This window comes from Gallus gallus, chromosome 31, assembly GCF_016699485.2.
Source record: "Gallus gallus isolate bGalGal1 chromosome 31, bGalGal1.mat.broiler.GRCg7b, whole genome shotgun sequence".
Taxonomy (NCBI): domain Eukaryota; kingdom Metazoa; phylum Chordata; class Aves; order Galliformes; family Phasianidae; genus Gallus; species Gallus gallus.
The window spans coordinates 359,919-379,459 of record NC_052562.1 but is presented as its reverse complement, the minus strand read 5'-3'; the positions used below and the strand labels follow the sequence as shown (position 1 = coordinate 379,459).

At 39.1% G+C, this 19,541-nt stretch overlaps 2 protein-coding genes across 13 annotated transcripts in view; one reads left to right on the top strand and one right to left on the bottom strand.

Moving 5' to 3' along the window:
- Positions 1 to 19,541, bottom strand: part of LOC121107837 (butyrophilin subfamily 2 member A1-like) — a 142,035-nt gene that overhangs the window by 71,198 nt on the left and 51,296 nt on the right. For 2 of the 12 annotated variants that reach the window (XM_046904816.1, XM_046904817.1), the window contains exons 19-30: positions 19,215 to 19,281; positions 18,995 to 19,119; positions 14,240 to 14,302; positions 13,225 to 13,497; positions 12,003 to 12,101; positions 11,322 to 11,348; positions 10,152 to 10,178; positions 9,611 to 9,637; positions 9,123 to 9,149; positions 8,631 to 8,657; positions 7,297 to 7,317; positions 6,555 to 6,581 (exon numbers count right to left, since the gene is read on the bottom strand). In XM_046904816.1, coding sequence (XP_046760772.1) covers positions 6,555 to 6,581; positions 7,297 to 7,317; positions 8,631 to 8,657; positions 9,123 to 9,149; positions 9,611 to 9,637; positions 10,152 to 10,178; positions 11,322 to 11,348; positions 12,003 to 12,101; positions 13,225 to 13,497; positions 14,240 to 14,302; positions 18,995 to 19,119; positions 19,215 to 19,281 — 810 coding nt within the window. Of the gene's footprint in view, positions 1 to 411; positions 558 to 1,250; positions 1,634 to 2,386; positions 2,428 to 5,266; positions 6,046 to 6,554; positions 6,582 to 7,296; positions 7,318 to 8,630; positions 8,658 to 9,122; positions 9,150 to 9,610; positions 9,638 to 10,151; positions 10,179 to 11,321; positions 11,349 to 12,002; positions 12,102 to 13,224; positions 13,498 to 14,239; positions 14,303 to 18,994; positions 19,120 to 19,214; positions 19,282 to 19,541 lie in introns of those variants that run through there. The other 10 variants (XM_040654171.2, XM_040654172.2, XM_040654174.2 and 7 more) reach the window with 10 other exon arrangements.
- The window catches only part of LOC121107841 (butyrophilin subfamily 2 member A1-like), a 143,329-nt gene that overhangs the window by 116,953 nt on the left and 6,835 nt on the right, over positions 1 to 19,541 (top strand). The window lies entirely within an intron of this gene.

Genomic DNA, 19,541 nt, shown 5'->3' with positions numbered 1-19,541 from the left:
TCTTAGTGGCCCCTACACCAAAGTTAGATTTCAGTAATTTTCTCTCCCTAAGGGGCTTTTCACCCTGGACAACAATCCTCTAGTGATCAGCAACTAAGATAGTCCACAAAAGGGATACTTAGCTTGGTGACACTCACTTTTATATGCTAATACAGGAAAATAGAATGTGTTTTTCTCTTCTTCTATTACTTTTGTTTTTTTTCTTTTTAATTTAATCACTTAGAGGAAAGGTGTGGTTGAGAGAAATTGGAACTAGAACTCAGTTCCAACCTACTCCATGGATTCTGCTTTCTTCACTGCATGCTATTGATCTTAGATAGAATTTATCGTACTTATTTATATCCTACTAATTGAATAATTTGCTAATTTGCAGCTAAATTGAATCACTGGATATAGTAACTTTTCTCTTACCTGTAAATCATGTTGCAAAAAACAAAATTGCTGGAAGATTCAAGAACAGGACTACCCTGATGTTTCTTGGGCGCACCCCCGAAAAAACTTCCAAAAATGTCATGTCGGGCAAATTGTTTATAATACTCCTGGAAATGGCTGACCTGCTATGAGAAAAAAGAAGAATTCCTGAGAGGAACAGAATATAATAAAATGGATCTTCCTAAAAAAGAAACATATGCAGGATGGAACCATCTTGCTACTTAGTTGAGCTCTCTGTGGACCTATTTCTAACCAGGTGAATTACTACTACCTTACATTGTTCTTACCTAAGCTCAGACCATACCATGGGCCTCACCAAGGATTTAAGGAGATTCAGATTGTGATGAAAAATTGTTGTCTTCTCCTTCTTGGCCTAGGAATGGCAAAGCATTTAGGCCACGTGAAAGTGATTTTTGCTTTGTCAAGGATGACCTTCACAACCACAGAACTGCTCTACAAAGCAACTACATCGCCTGAGGCCAAAGTTTCGCAGTTTCAAGCAGGAAATACTTTTTTGCTTCTAAACAGCACAAACAAAATCTACAGCCCTTAGAACAGATGGAGTTTTTCCCTCATTGTAGCTGCTGCTGATTTTAGGTTGGCATAAGCTACAGACTCCCTTTTTTGTCTCTGATGGAATCCATGAACAAGATGAGCAGCACAGACAGACTCTCAATACCCTCCATCTGGCTGCATGCTGTTATCACTGGGGTTCTTTTTGGCACTAAGAATCGGGTTGGTCACATGGTGCTCCCAGTTTTGCCATTGTCAGTGCCTTAAGTGCAATAAGAAGCCTTAACGACCCTGAGCACCCTCACCTCCAGCCATGCCTTCTGCCCACTGCTCTTGGAAATTCAAGTTTGTGCCATGGACTGCAGCCCAGTTCCTAGCTCTCTCTTCTTGACAGACCTTGGACCTGTGCTGCAGGTAGCTTGTGCCCTGGGCAGACCTTGAACCCAGTCTGAAGCTCACTGCCAGCCCTCTTGTTACACTGATGGGCTCTCATGCTATGCATGGGCTGCAATGCATCACCTGCTTGCGTTGGATTCATTTACAAAACTGAGCTGTGCTTCATGCTTCCTCACCTACCTTGATTCTGCAGTAGTGAATCACATTCTGGTGCACAATTCTCAGAGCAAGGTGCCAGCGGTGACTTAACTACCAGCAGCCGCTCCTTTCTAACACCTCCTCTCACTGACCCACTAAGCCCAGCACCCTGTCTCCCAGCATGCCCCATTTCCTGTATCTATGGTTAAGTTATCTTGCACCTGCAATCTATCTTTACTGCAATTAATTTGTACTCTTGTCCTCTTTCAATGAAAAGTATCAGTGAAGTGCTGCAGGGTAGTAAAAGTAAATTAGGGCAATAAAGCTGAGTGTTGTAAGGAAGCACCTGAGGTATACACCATTACACATAAGAGTACAGACTTCAACTTAAATGCACAGAGGAGAAAAAGGAGACAATGCAAATATCCACACCACCACTTAGGACTCTAATCAACCAAAAAGCATGCTAGAATAATGCATTCCCAATTAATTCCTTCACGTTATTTCCAAAATAGCACCAGAATTGTACACAGCTGCATGTTAAAATGATTAACTATATGTAGGCAAGCGCATTGATCCACTTTCTGATTACAAGTTTACATTTACAAAGTCTTTGCAAAGTTTAAATGTATTTCCAAAGAAGTAGTTCAATGAAATTATTAAAACTGCAGTATAAATCTCAAAACGCTATTTGATTAACTTATACAAATGTTCTATGCTTAGTTATCGAAGTACTCTCTCTTTAATATTGCTAAGATGTCCTCTACAGTATTCCTTATTGCAATCCCAGCACCTCTCTTGTGAAGTAGTAAATAGAATATATCTAGCCAAAATAGTATCTAGGTTATATTAATTTGCTGTATTCATTATGTGTCTTTTCTAGCATTAAAAAGTCTCGTGCTCTTACCTATCAGCAGCCTCTAGACCAGTTGTTAAAAAAAGAATTCCAGGAAGAAAGAAAATGGCTCAAGTCACAGGCTGAAGTAGGATAGGGAAATGATAAAGAAATGCCTCTCACTTGTTGGAAAACAAAATCAAGATGGCTGTAATGTGATAGATAATTAAAACAAGAAATCAAATCAAATTCAATTAAAAAGACAAAGCAAGTTTTTCTTTCTTTTTGTTGCATGCTTTTGGCAAGGATCTGGTAGCCAAGGGGACTCAGGTGTGAGCTCATAGTAGTTGATATGATTTGGTGTTTAGGATTTACGATGTGAATAATGGTGATATAACACCAATGTTTTTGTTGCTACAGAGCAATGCTTACGTTGTGCCATAGACATTTCAAGTTCTCTCACTGTCCTGCAGGGATGTGCTGGGGCAGCACAAAGATCTGGGAGAGCACAAAATGGGAACAGTTGACCTAAACTGGCCAAAGGGATATTTCACATCGTATAACATCACGGTGATCAATAAAACTGGGGGGGTGTTAGCTGGGGGGTTGCAGCTGCTCAGAGTCTGGCTGGGCATTGGTCAGAAGGTGGTGAGCAATTGCTCTGTGCATCACTCTTTTGACAAAGGAAAGTTGGCTCGTTTTTTTGTGTTTTTCTTTTTCTCTTCTCACTTGTTTAGTAAATATACATGAATTTATTATGATTTTCCCTTCCCTTTCTGTCTTGATAAATTGCCTTTATCTCAATCCAAGAGTTTCACCTTTTTTTCTTATTCCTCCCCATCCCACTTGGGGACAGTAAGCATTCTGTAATTTCATTTTGAGTTCCTTCAGGACTTGCCTGTGACACCATGTAATTCCGGTAACTAACTGATATCTTATTTCTACCAGTCCATTCCCAATGATGTAATTTTTTCTATCATCTTCTGTATTGTTTCCAAGGCCGTCTTAAAATTGTTGCTTTGGGGAATGTTTGTTTACACATGTGTACGACCTTATGGACTTTCCTTCTGATTTTTGGTTTCTTTTATGTTGCTCCCATGATATATTCTAAATTTTCCAGGGATTTTATTTTTAGACAAATTTCATTTCTGTGTGAATTGGGATACACATTTCACTAAGGTTTCCAAAGTAATGCATTTCTAACAGTCTCAAGGCAGCTTGTGGGCTCCTTCCTTTCTGCTCTGTACCTTTAGGTGTTTCTTCATTTGTTTGTTGTTGTTGTTGTTTTTATGGTCCTATGGCCCATTTTAACAGAGTTCTCTTCCTTCACATTGATTATCTGTGTGCTGAACATACCTGATTTGTTTTGTCAACTGCAGTGTTAAATATGATTGCTGTCTGGTTGCAACTTTGGAGTAGCTCACCAGGCTGCACATCTCCAATGATGTTCTGCTCACCAGACACCTGCAATCTCATTGTTTTTGTGTTTTTGTTTTGAGATTTATTTATTTATTTATCTAACTATTTATTTATTTATTTTGTGGTGGTCTCTTCTCATAGCCATTGACTCTACCAACTCTAACGGTAAACGTCTCATTCAGATAGAGATATTCCACCAGACTGGATTTACATTTGAACTACCCTTCTGGATGAATTGCTGTTTCTCCCATGTCAGCATCAAGGGGTCTTAAGAATTCATCTCATAAACAGTTTCAAGATTTTCCATCTCTCAGAACTATTTTCTTCACATGAAGAGCAAGACCATCCAGTTAACAGTGTTTTCTGCCCACGGGAACAAGTCTCTGATTCAGCTTTTATCTTGAAGAATTTTGGAGAAAGTTTCCTGTGGAAGTAGTTGATTGAATTCACCATTCTCCGTCAGTCAGTGGATGCTGGAAGTAAGATGGCTGCTCCAAAAGTAATGCCTCCTATTTATTACGCTGACCCACAATGTCAGAGGCCGATGTTGGTGAGATGCCAGCAGAGGCTGATCATTCCTGAAAATATTCCATTAAATTTTGTTGCCGTGTGACAGATGGCAGCAGAGGATTGGTCTGACAAAATGGCACCTGACATGAAAGTGCTCATGAAGCAAAGGTGTGTAATTGAATTCCTCCATGCAGAAAAATTTGCACCCTTCAACATTTATCAACACTTGATGAATTTTTATGGAGACCAAATGGTGGATGTGAGCACAGGCAGGCAGAAGGTGTTGCATTTCAACAGTGCCTCCATAGCAGTGGATCACCTCTGCTGGTACAGATTTGTATAAACACAGCATGAAGGCTCTCATTTGTTGCTGGCAAAAAAGCAAAGCTAATCATGCTGACTATGTTGAAAAAATACTGTTTTGTAGCTGAGAATTTGCTCTATCCAAGTGTCATCTTGTTCTTTGCAGTTGTTGTTGTTTCCGTGGAAATAAATAGGAGGCATTACTTTCAGAGTGACCTAAGTAGATGATCTTTAAGATCCTTTCCAACCCAGGGCATTCTATGTTCAGTCATTTTCAGGAAAACAGAGCCCACACCACACTCTCTGGTTGTTCCCATCCCTTTACTTTCATGCCTTTCATTTCTCAGTTGGACATCTTTTCAAGGCACTGGTCACTTTGAGTAGTTGGCTCATGCTATACCTGGACATGTACCATGCCACTAACTCAATATCCTGATTGTTTTTTCAGTTACTCAATCAAATTTTATTTAGGACAGTTTTATACTGAGCAAAAGTAGTAGGATTTAGCTAGCTTTTTCATGCTGGCTTAGCCACAATTTGAATTGAAGGTGCAAATTAGGTCATTTAATTCTAGGTGCGTACTCGTGAGCTCAAAATGCATTAGGCTTCCACATTCAGTCAGTTGAATGTAGCCGCTGTTTATAACTGACTGTAACTCTTAGATAAAAATGAGTATACAGTAAATGCTACAAAAGCTGAAATAAATACATATCACTTAGGTTTGTGTGTGTGTGTGCTTTTACTTGTTTATTTGCTTGTTTTTAATCCAGACAGAATAAAATACAGTTGCAACGTTTGATACATTTCAATTTTTACAAAATGAGCTCTTACGGCAAGATGGCTCCCTCTGAAGTACTTCAGGGACTATTTGTTCCTTAACCATGCTTTTTAAAGATGAAAATACATTCTTCTCTTCTTCTACATTTTTGCATCCTCTATTATTCACCACATTGCTCACTCATTAATCTCCTTCTCACCCTGTGGAAGAGGATCATAGGTCTGAGGTTTTACAGGACGTACCCCCAGCCACTTGCCACTTGAGTCTGGACTGAAGAATGGATACAGTTTCCCAGTAAACTCCAAAACGACAGACCCAAGAGGGCTCATTTCTTCAACATTGTAGAATGAAAGCTCAGAGCTTTCCACATCCAGGAGAACACCCACCACACTGCACTGTTTGCAATCACTTACATCCTCCCTACCAGTTAATATGTATTTTCCCTGAGAGTACTGTAGACTGAATAAACCATTCACTGGGGGAGAAATCCCCATGTTGTTCATTATCACATCCCTAACATTCTCACTCACCACTCCCAGCTCCCACTGTGATTGGTTCCCCACCTCCACTTCCCAGTAATGTTTTTTGTCTGGAAAACCTTCAGTAGCTACCACCATTGCTTTGAGGGCTGTCTCTTTCTTGTCTGAGGACTTTACCCTCCTTTTGTCGTCACTAATGCAGAGGTTGGGGTGTTTGCATGTCTGATCCAGAGTGATATTAACTTGGAAAAGAAAAAATTAAGCAAAAGAAATTATTTCTGATTTTCAGGAAAATAAACAAAAATGTCAAAGGAAGAGAATACAGACGACAAATGGTAAAATAAATAAATATGTAAATTTATACACCAGGAACGTACCGTAGTTTCCCAAGACAAAAACTCAATAGGAAGAACAATCTGCAGTGGGACATGCCTTTTCTCTCGCTTCATTGTGGCTTAATTAAACCATCTGCACTCATACTGACTCATCAGTTTGCTTTTTGAGTAGAACACAAAGCCACATAACATTTAAAAAGGTCTTAAATGGAGCAGATACGATCCATTTCAATTCATGATTTTTGACAACAGTGTAAATGGGAGATGCCTACAAAAGACTGTATGCCTGTTTCAACAAACAGGCTTAATATTTTTCCCAAATTATTACATGCTGTGAATTCTTTGTGGCACAAATGATAGACATATTTATGTGCATGGAAGAACATGAGGTTAATGGCAGGTGAGTCTTGGCTTACCTGCATTGCTACGAGCTTTCCTGAACTCTGGAAGAAAGAAAAAAAGAAGAAGAAGAAGGAGAAGAATGGTTAATTTAAATTACTGCAGAGTTAACATTCCTGCTTTTGGAGCTGTATAATGTTACAGATTTCAAAGAAGTACAAAATGGTTGGGGTTGGAACGGACCACTGAGTCCATCTGTACAACAGAGCAGTTTGCCCATACCATTGTCTCACAGAATCATAGAATCGGCAAGCTTGGAAAAAACCTCTAACACCGTCCAGTCCAACCATCCACGTATCATTAATATTTCTCACTAAACCATGTCCCTCAGTACAACATCTAAATATTTCTTGAACACCTCCAGGATGGTCACTCCCCTTCATCCCTGGCAGCCTGTTCCAGTGCGTGACAGCCCTCTCTTGAATAAGTATTTCCTTGCATTCACCAGCTGGATTTCACTCCATGCACCACCACTCTCTGTGCCTGGCCTCCCAGCAAGCTTGATTTAACTCCATTCACCACCACTCTCTGTGCCTGGCCTCCCAGCCAGTTCTTCACCCAGCAAACAATGTGTATGTCCAAGCCACGTGCTGCAGCTTCTCCAGGAGAATACTGTGGGAGACAGGTGACTTTCAAACATCTACAAGCAGGGAGACTCCACGACTTCTCTGGGAAACCTGTTCCAGTGCTCCATTTTGATTTAAACATTTTGATTACATTTGAAAATGTGATAACGTTCATTTTCTACTTTCAACTCACTCAGTTCATTCCGGACATTTTCTGGAAAACAGAGAAAGTTATGTTATAGCTGTGCATGGCAAGGATCTCCTGCAGAATCACAGATAATAATGTCTATTTCCAATACTACATTATTTAAATGTGACTGGGCCTAGGACTCAGGAAAGGATGCTAGTGTAACTTCAGAGTAGAGGTTATCCAAATCCAAGCTAGTCACCTGGACTATCTGTAGAGTCATAGAATCCTAGAATTGTTTGTGCTGGAGGGGACTCTTAGAATTCATCTAGTCTAACTCCCCTGCAATGAACAGGAACACCTACAGCTAGATCAGGTTGTTCAGAGCCTGGTCCAACCTAACCTCGATTGTCCTCATGGATGAGGCATCCACCACCTCCCTGGGCAACCTGCGCAGTGCCTCACCACCCTTATTGTAACAAAGTTCTTCCTTATGCCCAATCTAAATATCCTCTCTTTTAGTTTGAAACTGTTTCCCCTTGCTCTGTCACACAGACAGGGCACAGTACTCCAGGTGAGGTCTCACAGCTCGGAGCAGAAGGGCAGGATCACCTCCTTCACCCTGCTGGTCACACTTCTTTTGACACAGCCCAGGACACAGTTGGCTTTCTGGGCTGCAAGAGAGCACTGCTGGCTCACATCCAGCTGCCATCCACCACTACCCCCAGGTCCTTTTTGACAGGGCTGTGCTCCATCCTTACATCCCCCAGCTTGTATTGACTGTGGAAGTTGCCTCAACCCAGATGCAAGACCTTGCACTTGGCATGGCCCATTGTGAGGAGGAAGAGACAAGTACATCAGAAAATTTATTCTCTGCTCTTTCAACCATCTCTCCCTTGAATGCTTTCACCTCTCAGAATGGAAGCCAAGAATACTGCCTTAGCCTTCATGTCCCACTTGAAAGGATTCACAGGGGCTGTGGATATGCTTCACACCACAACAAGCAGAATCTTTACGTTGCCAAGAGTCAAAGTGCATATGAATGTGTCTCCCTCTCTCTATAGGTATTATTCCCCTCTTTAGATATGCCAGTTAGTTAGTAGAAAGAGACATTTTTTCTCACTTACAGAAAAAAAAAAATTGAATGTCTGCCAGACTCCTTAAATGATACTCCCTTACTATGGAAATAGACATTCCAGAGACAAAGATTGTGGCAGATACAACCTTTTTTTCAGGGGCAACTAAGCCTCAAAGTGTGAAAGAGAGAGGGAAGTGCTGTGACGGTCCTCCAGTCCTTTAAAGATCTCAAAATATTTCACTAGTCCATTCTAAAATAGTATTTCTGATCAAACAAAACTTAAATGATTTTAAGGACTTTTCAAAGTTAAAATTATCCTTACCAATTCTTTTCTCTGCATCCTCATTTTCTGCAAAGAAACAAAATTAAAAGCCCATGAAAAGTTAGGAAGACTATAGCAGGTGAATTATGCTGCACTCATGGAATTATAGAATATTAGAGTTTATAGAACACTTTATATGGGACTGATCTGCCTGTATATGTAGAACATGTAAATAGATATAGTTACATACAGATAGCTATATTTAGTTAGCTAGCTAGATAGATAGATAGATAGATGCTCATTATATAGAGATACATAGGTATATATATACCTATAGATAAAAAGAGGGCTGGTGTTTACACGTACATGTATAACACAAAATTGAAATTACATTTTTGTTGGATTAGGGAAGTTAACCTTTGCAAGATATAAATTCTAGGGTATTGTCCAATTCTATTATTTGAAATTGCATAAAACACCACTATTTTATCGGAATAACATGTGACAAAAGTATAAAAAAGTAAAAAAAGTAGAAAAAAGATGTTTATTTACCCTTCTCAAATCTCCTCTCCTGTTCATCTAAAAAGGAATGAAACAAAGCAGAAATAACAGTGAAATTCATTTCTCAAGACGAAAATTCACAAAATCTGACTGAGAATTTCAGCACTGAAGAGTGCGTTCATTTGGGGAAATGAGGCCTAGTATTAAGCTCAGAATAAAATTTAAGGCATGTGAATAGGTCATCAAAACTGATAGGGTGAATTGTCTGCTGGAGGCACCCGTCCCTGTCTATTTACAGTAAAAGGAGTCTAGATGATTAGTTTAGACTAGATATATAAAATTCATTGACTAAAACCAGGTGGTATTAATATTAACTGCTATTACTATCTTCAATTAATCGAAAATCTGGAGAAGAATGACATTTTCAGTATGGGCACTCTCTCATGACCCTTTTTTTTCTTTTTAATGAAAAAAGGGTTCTTCTAACTAACAATCTTCAAAACCCATATAAAAAGAGAAAAGTCAAAATATGCTCTTACCCAGTTTCCGTTTGAGTTCATCTATATCCGAAAAAGATTTTGATTAAATATTGGAAAACTAATTCTTTTCCCTCCCTGACATAATTTGCATGCCCAGCAAACTTGCTGTCCAGAGTCAAACCAATACACCGGCTTTATATTCGTACATTATACTCCTAACCAGTAGCAAAGCTCCTAGATTTTTCATAAAGAGTTCAGAAAACTATATATTTTCTTTTACTTTTCCAGGCTCTGGCACTAATCATGAACCATAATCCCAAATGAAGAACATATTAAATTAGATTAATTACTGAATTAATATAATTCACTGATAGAGCAATTTGCAAGCTCACATACTGACCAAAAATACTTCTCAAACTACATGCTCTGAGGTATTTATCTTTACATGCATAATATAAAAGGGAACTTGATGACTTTTAAAATTTGATTATGCAAAAACAGTACAGCTACAAATATTTCCTGAGCTCAACCTTCAGCTGTTCCGAAAGAATTACATGTTTATAGAGAGAAATCACTAGGAAAAAAACACTGTCAGGCTTACCTTGCTCAATTTGCTTTCGTGCATTTTCTGTGAACAGAAAGAAAGATGCTTAAATCCTAAAAAATAATTCTCCAAACACTTAGCATTCAGTTTTTAAGACTACACAGCAGTGATTAAACCACAACAATTTCTACAGATATTTGTATGAGTGCATTTGCATGTACATCTATATACATATGTACATAATCTATTGGTGGGATTTCCTAGGGAACAGTCTTCAAAAAGGTATTATTTTCTTCATAGTCTCAAGTTTAAACTATTGCAGTACAGTCACTGACGGAAACAAAAATTGTTTTCCCAAGTTAAGCTTGCTTCGTGCAACGTTTGAAACAAAAGCAATAGATGTCAAGCACAACAACCGATTTGACATCAAGCCTTGCTTTCTCTGCTGACGAACTCCAGAGGTCCTTCCAATCTCAATGATTCTGTGGAAACTGATGAAAAACTTTCCAGCAGTGACTGGATACAAATTTCAATAACGCTGTCCGAGGATTAACACCCAGTTTGGATTGTTTGGAATTCACGGCTGCATTTAGACCAGGAACCTTCATCTATCTTTACAGTTCTTGTAGTCATTAGATAGTAAAGATTTCCCCCAGTACAGCTCAAAAGGATAAGCTTGGTTCCTGCTCTGAACTGCAGCCTGATTTCCATCATTACTGGTGAGAAAGATGAAACTGTCTAAAATAAGTCATATCATTTTCTCTTTTCTTTTGACTTGCTTTTTATTTATTTATTTATTTATTTATTTATTTAACGAGCATTAAAATCCCAGACATCTTATAGGTGCCTAATTTTCACATGAAACTCATTTCTGCACTGAAAATATTCTACTGCTTTAAAGAGCCTGGACATGACAGCTAGGGAAACGGTCAAAAAATCATTTTTCTGAATGTGAAAAACTTCTAGATACATGGTTGGTCACAATAGGAAAGCCTGCCAAGGTTATGCCTGCAGGGTGATGCACAACAGAAAGAAATTAACTGCTTCTTTCGACATTGACAGACAGTAGATAGGTTGGCCAAACCTAAACCCCAGTTTTTAGAAAGCTTTCATTAAACAGCTTTAGAAATACAAATAGCCCCATTGTTTATACCAGTGGCTAACTGTGTGTATACTGCAGTCTCTATTGCAGTGTTGATGATGAAAAGAGGTATCAGTATTACTTACGTGCACGAGTGATTTCCTTATTGTTATCTGAGAGAGAGAAAAGGGGTGGAGAGGGAGAAAGAAAATGTTATCCAACTTTCTTCCTTGTTTGCTTGTAGGATCGCATATGAAACCTTGGATATTCTGTAGTGGTTATGTGTATTGTTCAGTAAAGAACATTTATTTTCAAAATGTCTTGGTTTATATATGCTTTCCATTAAAATTACAAGAAATCTCACATAATTTAATGAATAAAATTAGTGGTGCTAAAAGAAAAGCATCAGCCAGTGCACTTCCTTGGCAGCTGATTTGCGTTGTTGAACTGTCTTAGGAACTACTGTATTAAGCAGTAAAATAGCTTGCAAATAAATGGAACCAGTGGATATCTTTGGGTATGGTGACATATTTCAGGTATTTGCAAGAATACTATTTCAATCATGAGATTAAGTTGAGGTAATTATTTCACTACAGTAATGTGTTGATTTATCTTCTAGGACATGATTGTAAAGGATTATACTCTAGGATGTTGGAGTAGTTAACAGTTGCTTAAAAAAAAGAAATACCATCTGAGTAGAAATACTGTGAAGTCAAAGCTGAAAAAGTACAGGTTTGTCTCATAACCCTGCACACTCCCCAGATAATTATGAATACAATGGCAATGTTTTCAACCAGATTGCATTTGGCATTATGAGTGGAACTTACTTCTGATTTTATAAATTGCAGCGAGGACCAGGAATATGCTCAGGAGCAGGATCACAACAAATGCCGCCAGCCAAGGGGAGGTGGAGGGAAAGAAGGCATCTGCAAGTTATTCAAGAGATCAATTATCATTGTTCTTGCAGAGCCAACTGTTGATGTATCCTCTGTTCATTGCTCATGTTCGGTTTCAATAGCCTAGTTGTCACTTTCAACTAGGCAAACCATCAGCATAAACCTGGAAACAACCTTCAGAGTATCATGATCTAGAGCAAGATATGATCGTGGCTCTACTTGGTGAAGCCTTAAAGTTGTATGGTCAGGCTCTTATAAAAGCTTTGAACATGGCTAAAGATACAGCTGAGTTGGTAACTGCTTGTGCTAGAAGTGTTGCGTGCGTAGTACACTATATGTCTGTAGCAGTATATTGTAACGACATTTAATTTTACTAGGAAGCCCAGAATAAAATAATAAATACTAATAAATACTGCTGCTGCTGCTGCTGCTGCTGCTGCTAGTAGTAAGGATAATATGATTAATAATAAGGTTAGCCATGTTCCAGTTAAACTAGTCATCTCTGTCAACAACAGCTAATTTGCCATTACTTCACATACTACACTCTGAATCACTTTTGGAGAAGTCTGTTGAACTCCTTTGAATGCAAACAAACAAACAAACAACAACAACAACAAAAAACTTTTTTATATGTCTAAAGTGAAACAAAATGAATTTGGATCTAAGTTCCATTCATAGACGCCTGAAGGAGCAGTTCACCAGGACTTTTATATCCCTGAGTTATTTTCTTTGTGTGTGTGTCATCAGAGGTTTGTCTAAACCACAACATCAGGTGTTATAGCAATAGAAAAAGAAGTAGAAGAAAATGAAAGGGAAAGAGAGAGAGGTGGAAGAGTAGCCTTCCCCACCCATGAAAATGAGAATAGGAACGATCTGATAACAGGAGCTGATTTTCCCCATGCAACATCGCACCCATGGAAGGATATTTTTGTGCTTTAGTTGTTTATGTTTTTACAATTTATCACACGGGGAAGCTGATGGCTGTTCAGATGAAAGGAAAAACAAAAAATAACAGCAGCAAAAATCTGAACCAACCAACAACTAAAAAAATTAAGGAAAAAAACTGTTTACTCTGTACCACTATAAATACGTGCTCCTGGGGCAATTTGGTCTGCATGCATTAGCTCACTACAAACTGGAAGCTCATACCTACCTGCAATGGCAACAGAAGATTCTGTTGATGTTTTCAGTTGTTTGTCTAGAATGCGGTAGGACATGGAGTTCCCAGATCCTGCTTTAAGAACGATGGAGCTGCTGACACCAGCAGTGCCAGTGTCAGCAGAGAGAGGAGTTCCTGTGATGTTGTCTCCTCTACTGTCTGTCCACAACAGCTGAGCTTCAGAAAACAACCTTTCAGATAAACATTTGAGTCGAATACCACCATCCTCATAATCATCCACAACAAGCAATGGATCATGCCCAACACCTACAGAGGAGATTGAGAAACAGGAGATTTTAAAGGGGAGTCTTTGAGAAGTTTTGCATTTGTGAAGTCCTATCAGCACTTTACTCGTTGAAGCTGCAGCCCTTATCATATAACTTTAGCATGTACTAGTCTGATCAACCAGATTGTAGAGGACAAGCTTGAGAATTAAACATCATGAATGAGCTTGAAAAAGAAGTTATTAAAAGCTATCTCTTTTTTAAGTGACCAGAATCAAGTACTTGTGCACAACTGCCACAGTTACAGTTAAGATACGGTTAGTATTAGTGTTTAGGGTTTAGAATTGCAGTTTAGGATGGGGTTCAAGTTAGGGCTTAGGGTAGCAGTTAGGTTCAACTACTTAGGTTAGCTGAGTTTATTCATCTCATCAAGTTTTGGCCATTTAAAATATATGCATTTCCCTGAGGCAATCATTTTGTAGAGAAAACGTGGAGAAACTGCACTCCCTACACATGATTAATTCCTTTGGAAGAGTACTGTAGGATAAATTAATTACATTATGCCTGTCTTCTATCAACTACACAGGCTCAGATACAACTGAGCACTCAGATGCTCAGTTTCAATCCCAGAACATGCATCTGTGCTTCCTGAAATTGAAATAAATCATCAAAAACCGGACCTTCTGGAGAGGAAAAGAGTTATGGGTGTCATCCTATGTATTATTCATAGTCCCATAAAAGAATTCAGCACAGAGGAAAATTCATCCATTACAGAGCAAAATTACCTGCAGTGGGCTGGTGTCTAGATGCCAACACCAAGAGGAAGATGACTGCTGTCAGCCCCATACCTGTATGACAGAAAAAAGGTCTATGTCTAAAGGAAAAATAAAGGATGCAGGGGTCTATGCATCAAGAGGTGAGATGCATGGGAGGAAACAAGAAGAAAGGAAACAGTACAGTATACTGGGGGGGGAGGGGGTGGGGAAGAAAAAAAGATCATATTGCAAAAACACAACGAAAATAAACAACAGGGATTAAAGTGCCTATCAGGTCGTCCCTCATGACTACCCTTGCTGTGGCACTGCCATGTGAAAGGACAGCAATGAAAACCCTGGAGTGCACCAGCTGCAAACAGGGACATAAAGATGGATGAACGTCAGAAATGAAAGTAGTGACTCACAGCAAAGAAAGACAACAGAATGGAGGAGAGGATTAAGGGATCCATTCCCATTTTATGCTGTCAGTTGCATCTGAGTCTAACCAAACGGACTGTACAACCACATCTCACTTGATGAGTGTGGATTTCCTGCTGCTTAACTTGATTTTGAGTCCTGTCAAAAAGAAACTATGTCTTCAAGACAGATAGTCAAGAAGGTACGTTTGAGGTTTGTACTGTGCCTAACAAACAACAGTTCGCCATACAGACACACGCATAAAACATCATTCAGCAGCTCCCAGACATAATCCCAAGAGATTTTTGTCAGGGTAACTTCTGAAATATTTGCCAATCAACACAAGTCAGTACAACACAACAACTGCAGGAGACAGGGGAAATATTCAGAGCTCTTACCTACAGAAGCATCTAAATGAACTACCAATTGTGTCAAACCAAAATGCAGACCTGCATTTCAATAGTACTGCTTTAGATTTCCACAAACGCAGCTGCACCCTCCTGAAATCCACATGCAAGTTCTTAAATCTGTCAGCAGTGCTCAGAAGGATTCTGGCACCTTTGGACTCTACCAATCAGCTTTCTTGATCATAAAAAAAAAAAAAAAAAAAAAAAAAAAAAAAAAAAAAAAAAAAAAAAACTTATATTTCCAAAGGTTACCTATTAACCTCTGCAATGCAGTAAAAAGAAGGTGGGAATAAAAATAATAGGTGTGGCAGGGAATTTACACTTCTTGTAGTCAAATACTCTGTGGGAGGTAAAAAGAAGTATAAGGTGAAAACTTCAGAAAAAAGAAAAAAAGAAAAAAAAAAAGGTTTCTAAAACGTTGAGGAAAATTAACCCCAAGAAGGAGTTAACCAATGAATTTTTGATGGATACAACAGGATACTGTTGGCCTTCCAGGCTGCAAGCCCACACTGCTGGCTTATGTCCCACTATTTGCCCATCAGAACCTCCATGTCCTTCTCTGCAGCACTGCTCTCTCTGAGTTTTTCTACCAGTCTGCACTGCTATCTGGGATTTCGCTGATCCAAGTGCAACACAGTATCACAGAATCTTTAGAGTTGGAAGGGATATTTAAAGCTCACCTCGTCCAGCTCCCCTGCCATGAACAGCGATGTGCGCAGCTAAATCAGGTTGCCCAGGGCTTGATCCAGCCTTGCCTTGAAAGTCTCCAGGGACAGAGCACCAGCAACACCTCCAGGCAAGCTGTTCCAGTGCCTCACTACTCTCACTGTAAAAACATCCTGCACTTGGTCTTGTTAAACCTCATTATTTTATCTTGTGCCCACTTTTTAAGCTTGTTCCTCTGGATGCTGTCCCTTCCTTTTAATGTAACAACTGCTCCACTCGGCATCATCAGCAAACTTGCTGAGGGTGCACTACATCCCACTGTCTAGGTCACTGATAAAGACTATAAAGAGCACTGGTCCCAGGATGGACCCCTGGGGTCACTAGCCCCCCACATGAACATTGAGTTGCTGACCACAACACTTTGGCTGCAACCATCCAGTTTATTTCTTATCCACTGAATTGTCCTCCCTTCAAATCTCTCTCTCTCCTACTTAGAGATAAGAATGTGATGTGACAAAGAAAGCATTTATTTCTTTGAGTACCTGAAATGACCCTGTCCAGTCCCATTCTATTCTAAAGAGCCTAAGGGAGCAGACACACACCTCAAGCAAATCACTAAGAGAGCCAGCTACTCCAAAACAAAGCTTTTGGATAAATGTGTATTTCTTTAAAGGGAATGTAGGTGGGGTGAATACATATGAAACAAATTCAATTGCAGATGTAGTGCGGAAGTGTTTCAAGCAGGGGAACACACTGAGATATATTAATACTTTAGGAATTTAACTGTTGAAAAAAATCTCAGATCATACACTTGAAATAAGAATTACATGAAACAGTTGGAGTAACCTCTACTAGTTTTGGGGTTGTGCTTCTTTTTTTTTTTTTTTTTTCCTGGTTTTCTTTTAAATGAACTATTTGTTCAACAGGTAACTTCCTCAAGTGGAAAAGAAAATCAAATATTTAGATGATGCTATTTGCCCACATAGTAGTTTCTGTATATTATCTATTACAAAAGAGCAGCTGTTGAATAAGATGGCACCTGAACTTAGAAGAAAGATGTCAGTCATCAAAACCTGGCTGAAAATGCCGCTCAACAAATGTTTACAACTGAAAAGACAAATGAACTGTATAGCCCTAACAAGAAACAGAAGAGAGTTGTAATCATTGATGCAGAATTTACATGACTCATAAGAATTGGTTCTTTGTTAACTCTTGGCAAAGTTGTGTTGATGCCTTGTCTCAGACTCAAACAAAACGGTCTCACCAAAATCTAGTTGTTAACAAATGCGTGACTATGTCAAAACTTAGAGTGATCAGTTCCTGTGCCTTTCATCACCTTCCCAAACTTATGATGTCTGTAGAGTTCATACTTTCCTCAGGTACATTGTCTAAGGGATATAGTCTCTACAATGACTGATGTCAAACACAAATGTGTATGAATTAGAAGATGATGTTTTAACCCAAAGGTTCAGGTATCATATACTAAACACACAACTTTCTCTATGCAAAGTATTTTAAACAAATGAATAGCTAAAGTTACTTTTGCAACTGTATTGTACAATTTAACTTCTCCATGCACTCCATTAGTGCCTCATATTGCCAGAGCTGCAGAAAAGAGAAGGAGTGAAAGCAAATGGGTAAAAAGTGTTGAGATGTGAAGTGTTGATGGGGAAGCTGAACATGCCCTTGTGCTTGTCCAAAACATTCACAACAGACAAGGAGAGGACTCGGTGATGTATGTCATTAACTCCATAACTCACTTTCAAACGCATTCCCTGAAAGTTGTTAAAGAAGCGATAATTATTTCAGGAGGATTTGGTCCTGTATTACACAGTGCACCATTCTTAGGCCTAAAAAATAGGTATTTTCAGTTACTTAGACAACTATGAACACAGTCTTTGCAAGATTTTTGTGAACTCTTATTAAATTTAACTGCCTTCTTCGTCAAAGGCAAACAAGGGGAACACGTGGAGCCAGGAATTCACTGGTAGTTGGGTACAGATTTTAATAGTTCATTGAAAATACAAATATTGGCATAATCACAGTAATATAAACAGTTATAGCCATGATTATCCAATTGCCACAAGGAAAAATAAAACTTACAGCAGATATACCAAAAAATTCCTAGAATCTGTCTTTTTTCTTCTCTGGGGTTCTGCTCAGTTTTTCATATCTCTCAGTGTCTCACATGTACGTTCAGCATTGGTACAGTTAAAACGACACAGTCGTCTCTCAACCCCAATGAAAATACAGTGTTAATTAGTTTTCTTATGCTTTCCCCATTTGTTTACAGCTTAGCGATTTGAATTCCACCAGGTAAAAGTCACGTGAGCACTAGAAAATCATTCTCATATCTATAACAAAGAGATATAGCTAGCTGCCATATTGCAAATCTTGTAGCCTGCATTGGTGCATTACCATAGAAGTTGTGACCTTTTACTAGTCTGTACCTCCTGAAAGTACAAGGCTACAGTGTACAAATATCACAGCTGGATGAATCAAATAAACAATATCTATGAAACATTAAACTGTTGGTTGATTCAGTGGCTTGGATGTACAAAATGGAGAAAACACCAACAAGATGGGACAGGATGCCTGCCTGAGTTGAACTGCGTGAGCAAATTCTCTGACCCCAAAGTTAAGGGAGAACAGAGCATCTGGTGCTGGATAAGACAAGAGAAGAATAAGACATCAGTATCTACACTGCTGCTGGTATCTGTAGGGACACCAGAAGGTAGTATAGTTTAGCAAAAAGTTTGGACTATTTATTTCTTCATCCATTTTTACCTGCTGAAGTTGAGTTGGACTGACTCAGACTCCACATTCTCCCTTCAAGCTTTCAGGCTCTAGTTGTTCTAGAGGTGCTGCACTGGGGTTTTTCTTCCGAGGTAGCGCAAAATGAACTTGATCATAGCAAAGGAAAATACATTCTTCACCACAGTGGAAAGGCACACACACTACACTTTCCTCTTTTCTATTTTTTTCTTTTAATGTGCATACAGAAATAGTTCAAGTTTTTCAGCCTTGGTTGTATGCTCCGTATGTGTGTTTATATGTCTCTATATATTAATATGTACACACTATATATGTGTATACACATGCACACACATCCTTGATGTCAGATCCTGTGCATGAAATCATCTGCATGCACTTGGCCTCCATGGGAGAGGAGAATGAAGAAAGGGATGAATTTAGGAAAGAATCAATTTAGGAAAAGCATAAGCAACATTCCACAGATAAAAGAACAAGAAAAATGAGGTGAGTGATCTGCTAGAATGAAATTGCTTAAACTCACGCGGTCTCAGTGACAGAGTTTCCAAGGAGGCTAAGAAACACACATCGCTGGGAATTCCAGATGAGGTGGCTGCTGGGGCTTGGCTTCTACTGCCTGTCTCATGATGAGGCCAGCCTGACCTTTCCCTGAAATACATTTTGTTTGCATTAATTCAGCCTCTTTGTGGCTTTTGCTGATTTAATGCACAGCTTTAGGATCAGGCTTCATCATACCTACTCGCTGGCTTACATGAGTGCCAGAGGGCTCTGCAAGAACCTCAGCATCTGCAGCAATGAGAATGGAAACATCTACAAAGACAAGATGATACGTAATATATCCATAGGAATTATGTTTACCCTGCAATAACATTTGTATAGTGGACACATCCTGTATCTCCAGTATAGCTTTCCTCTCTGAAATCAGGCTGTAGCAATCCCCAAAACGAATGTTTTCTGTTTCAGTAGCAGTAGCAGTGCTAAAGAATGCAGCCCTAAGGTTTAGGGGTACCTGAATTGCCTGTAGGGTTTTGAGTAGGGATAAGGTATGGACAGGCTATTGTTCAAGATAA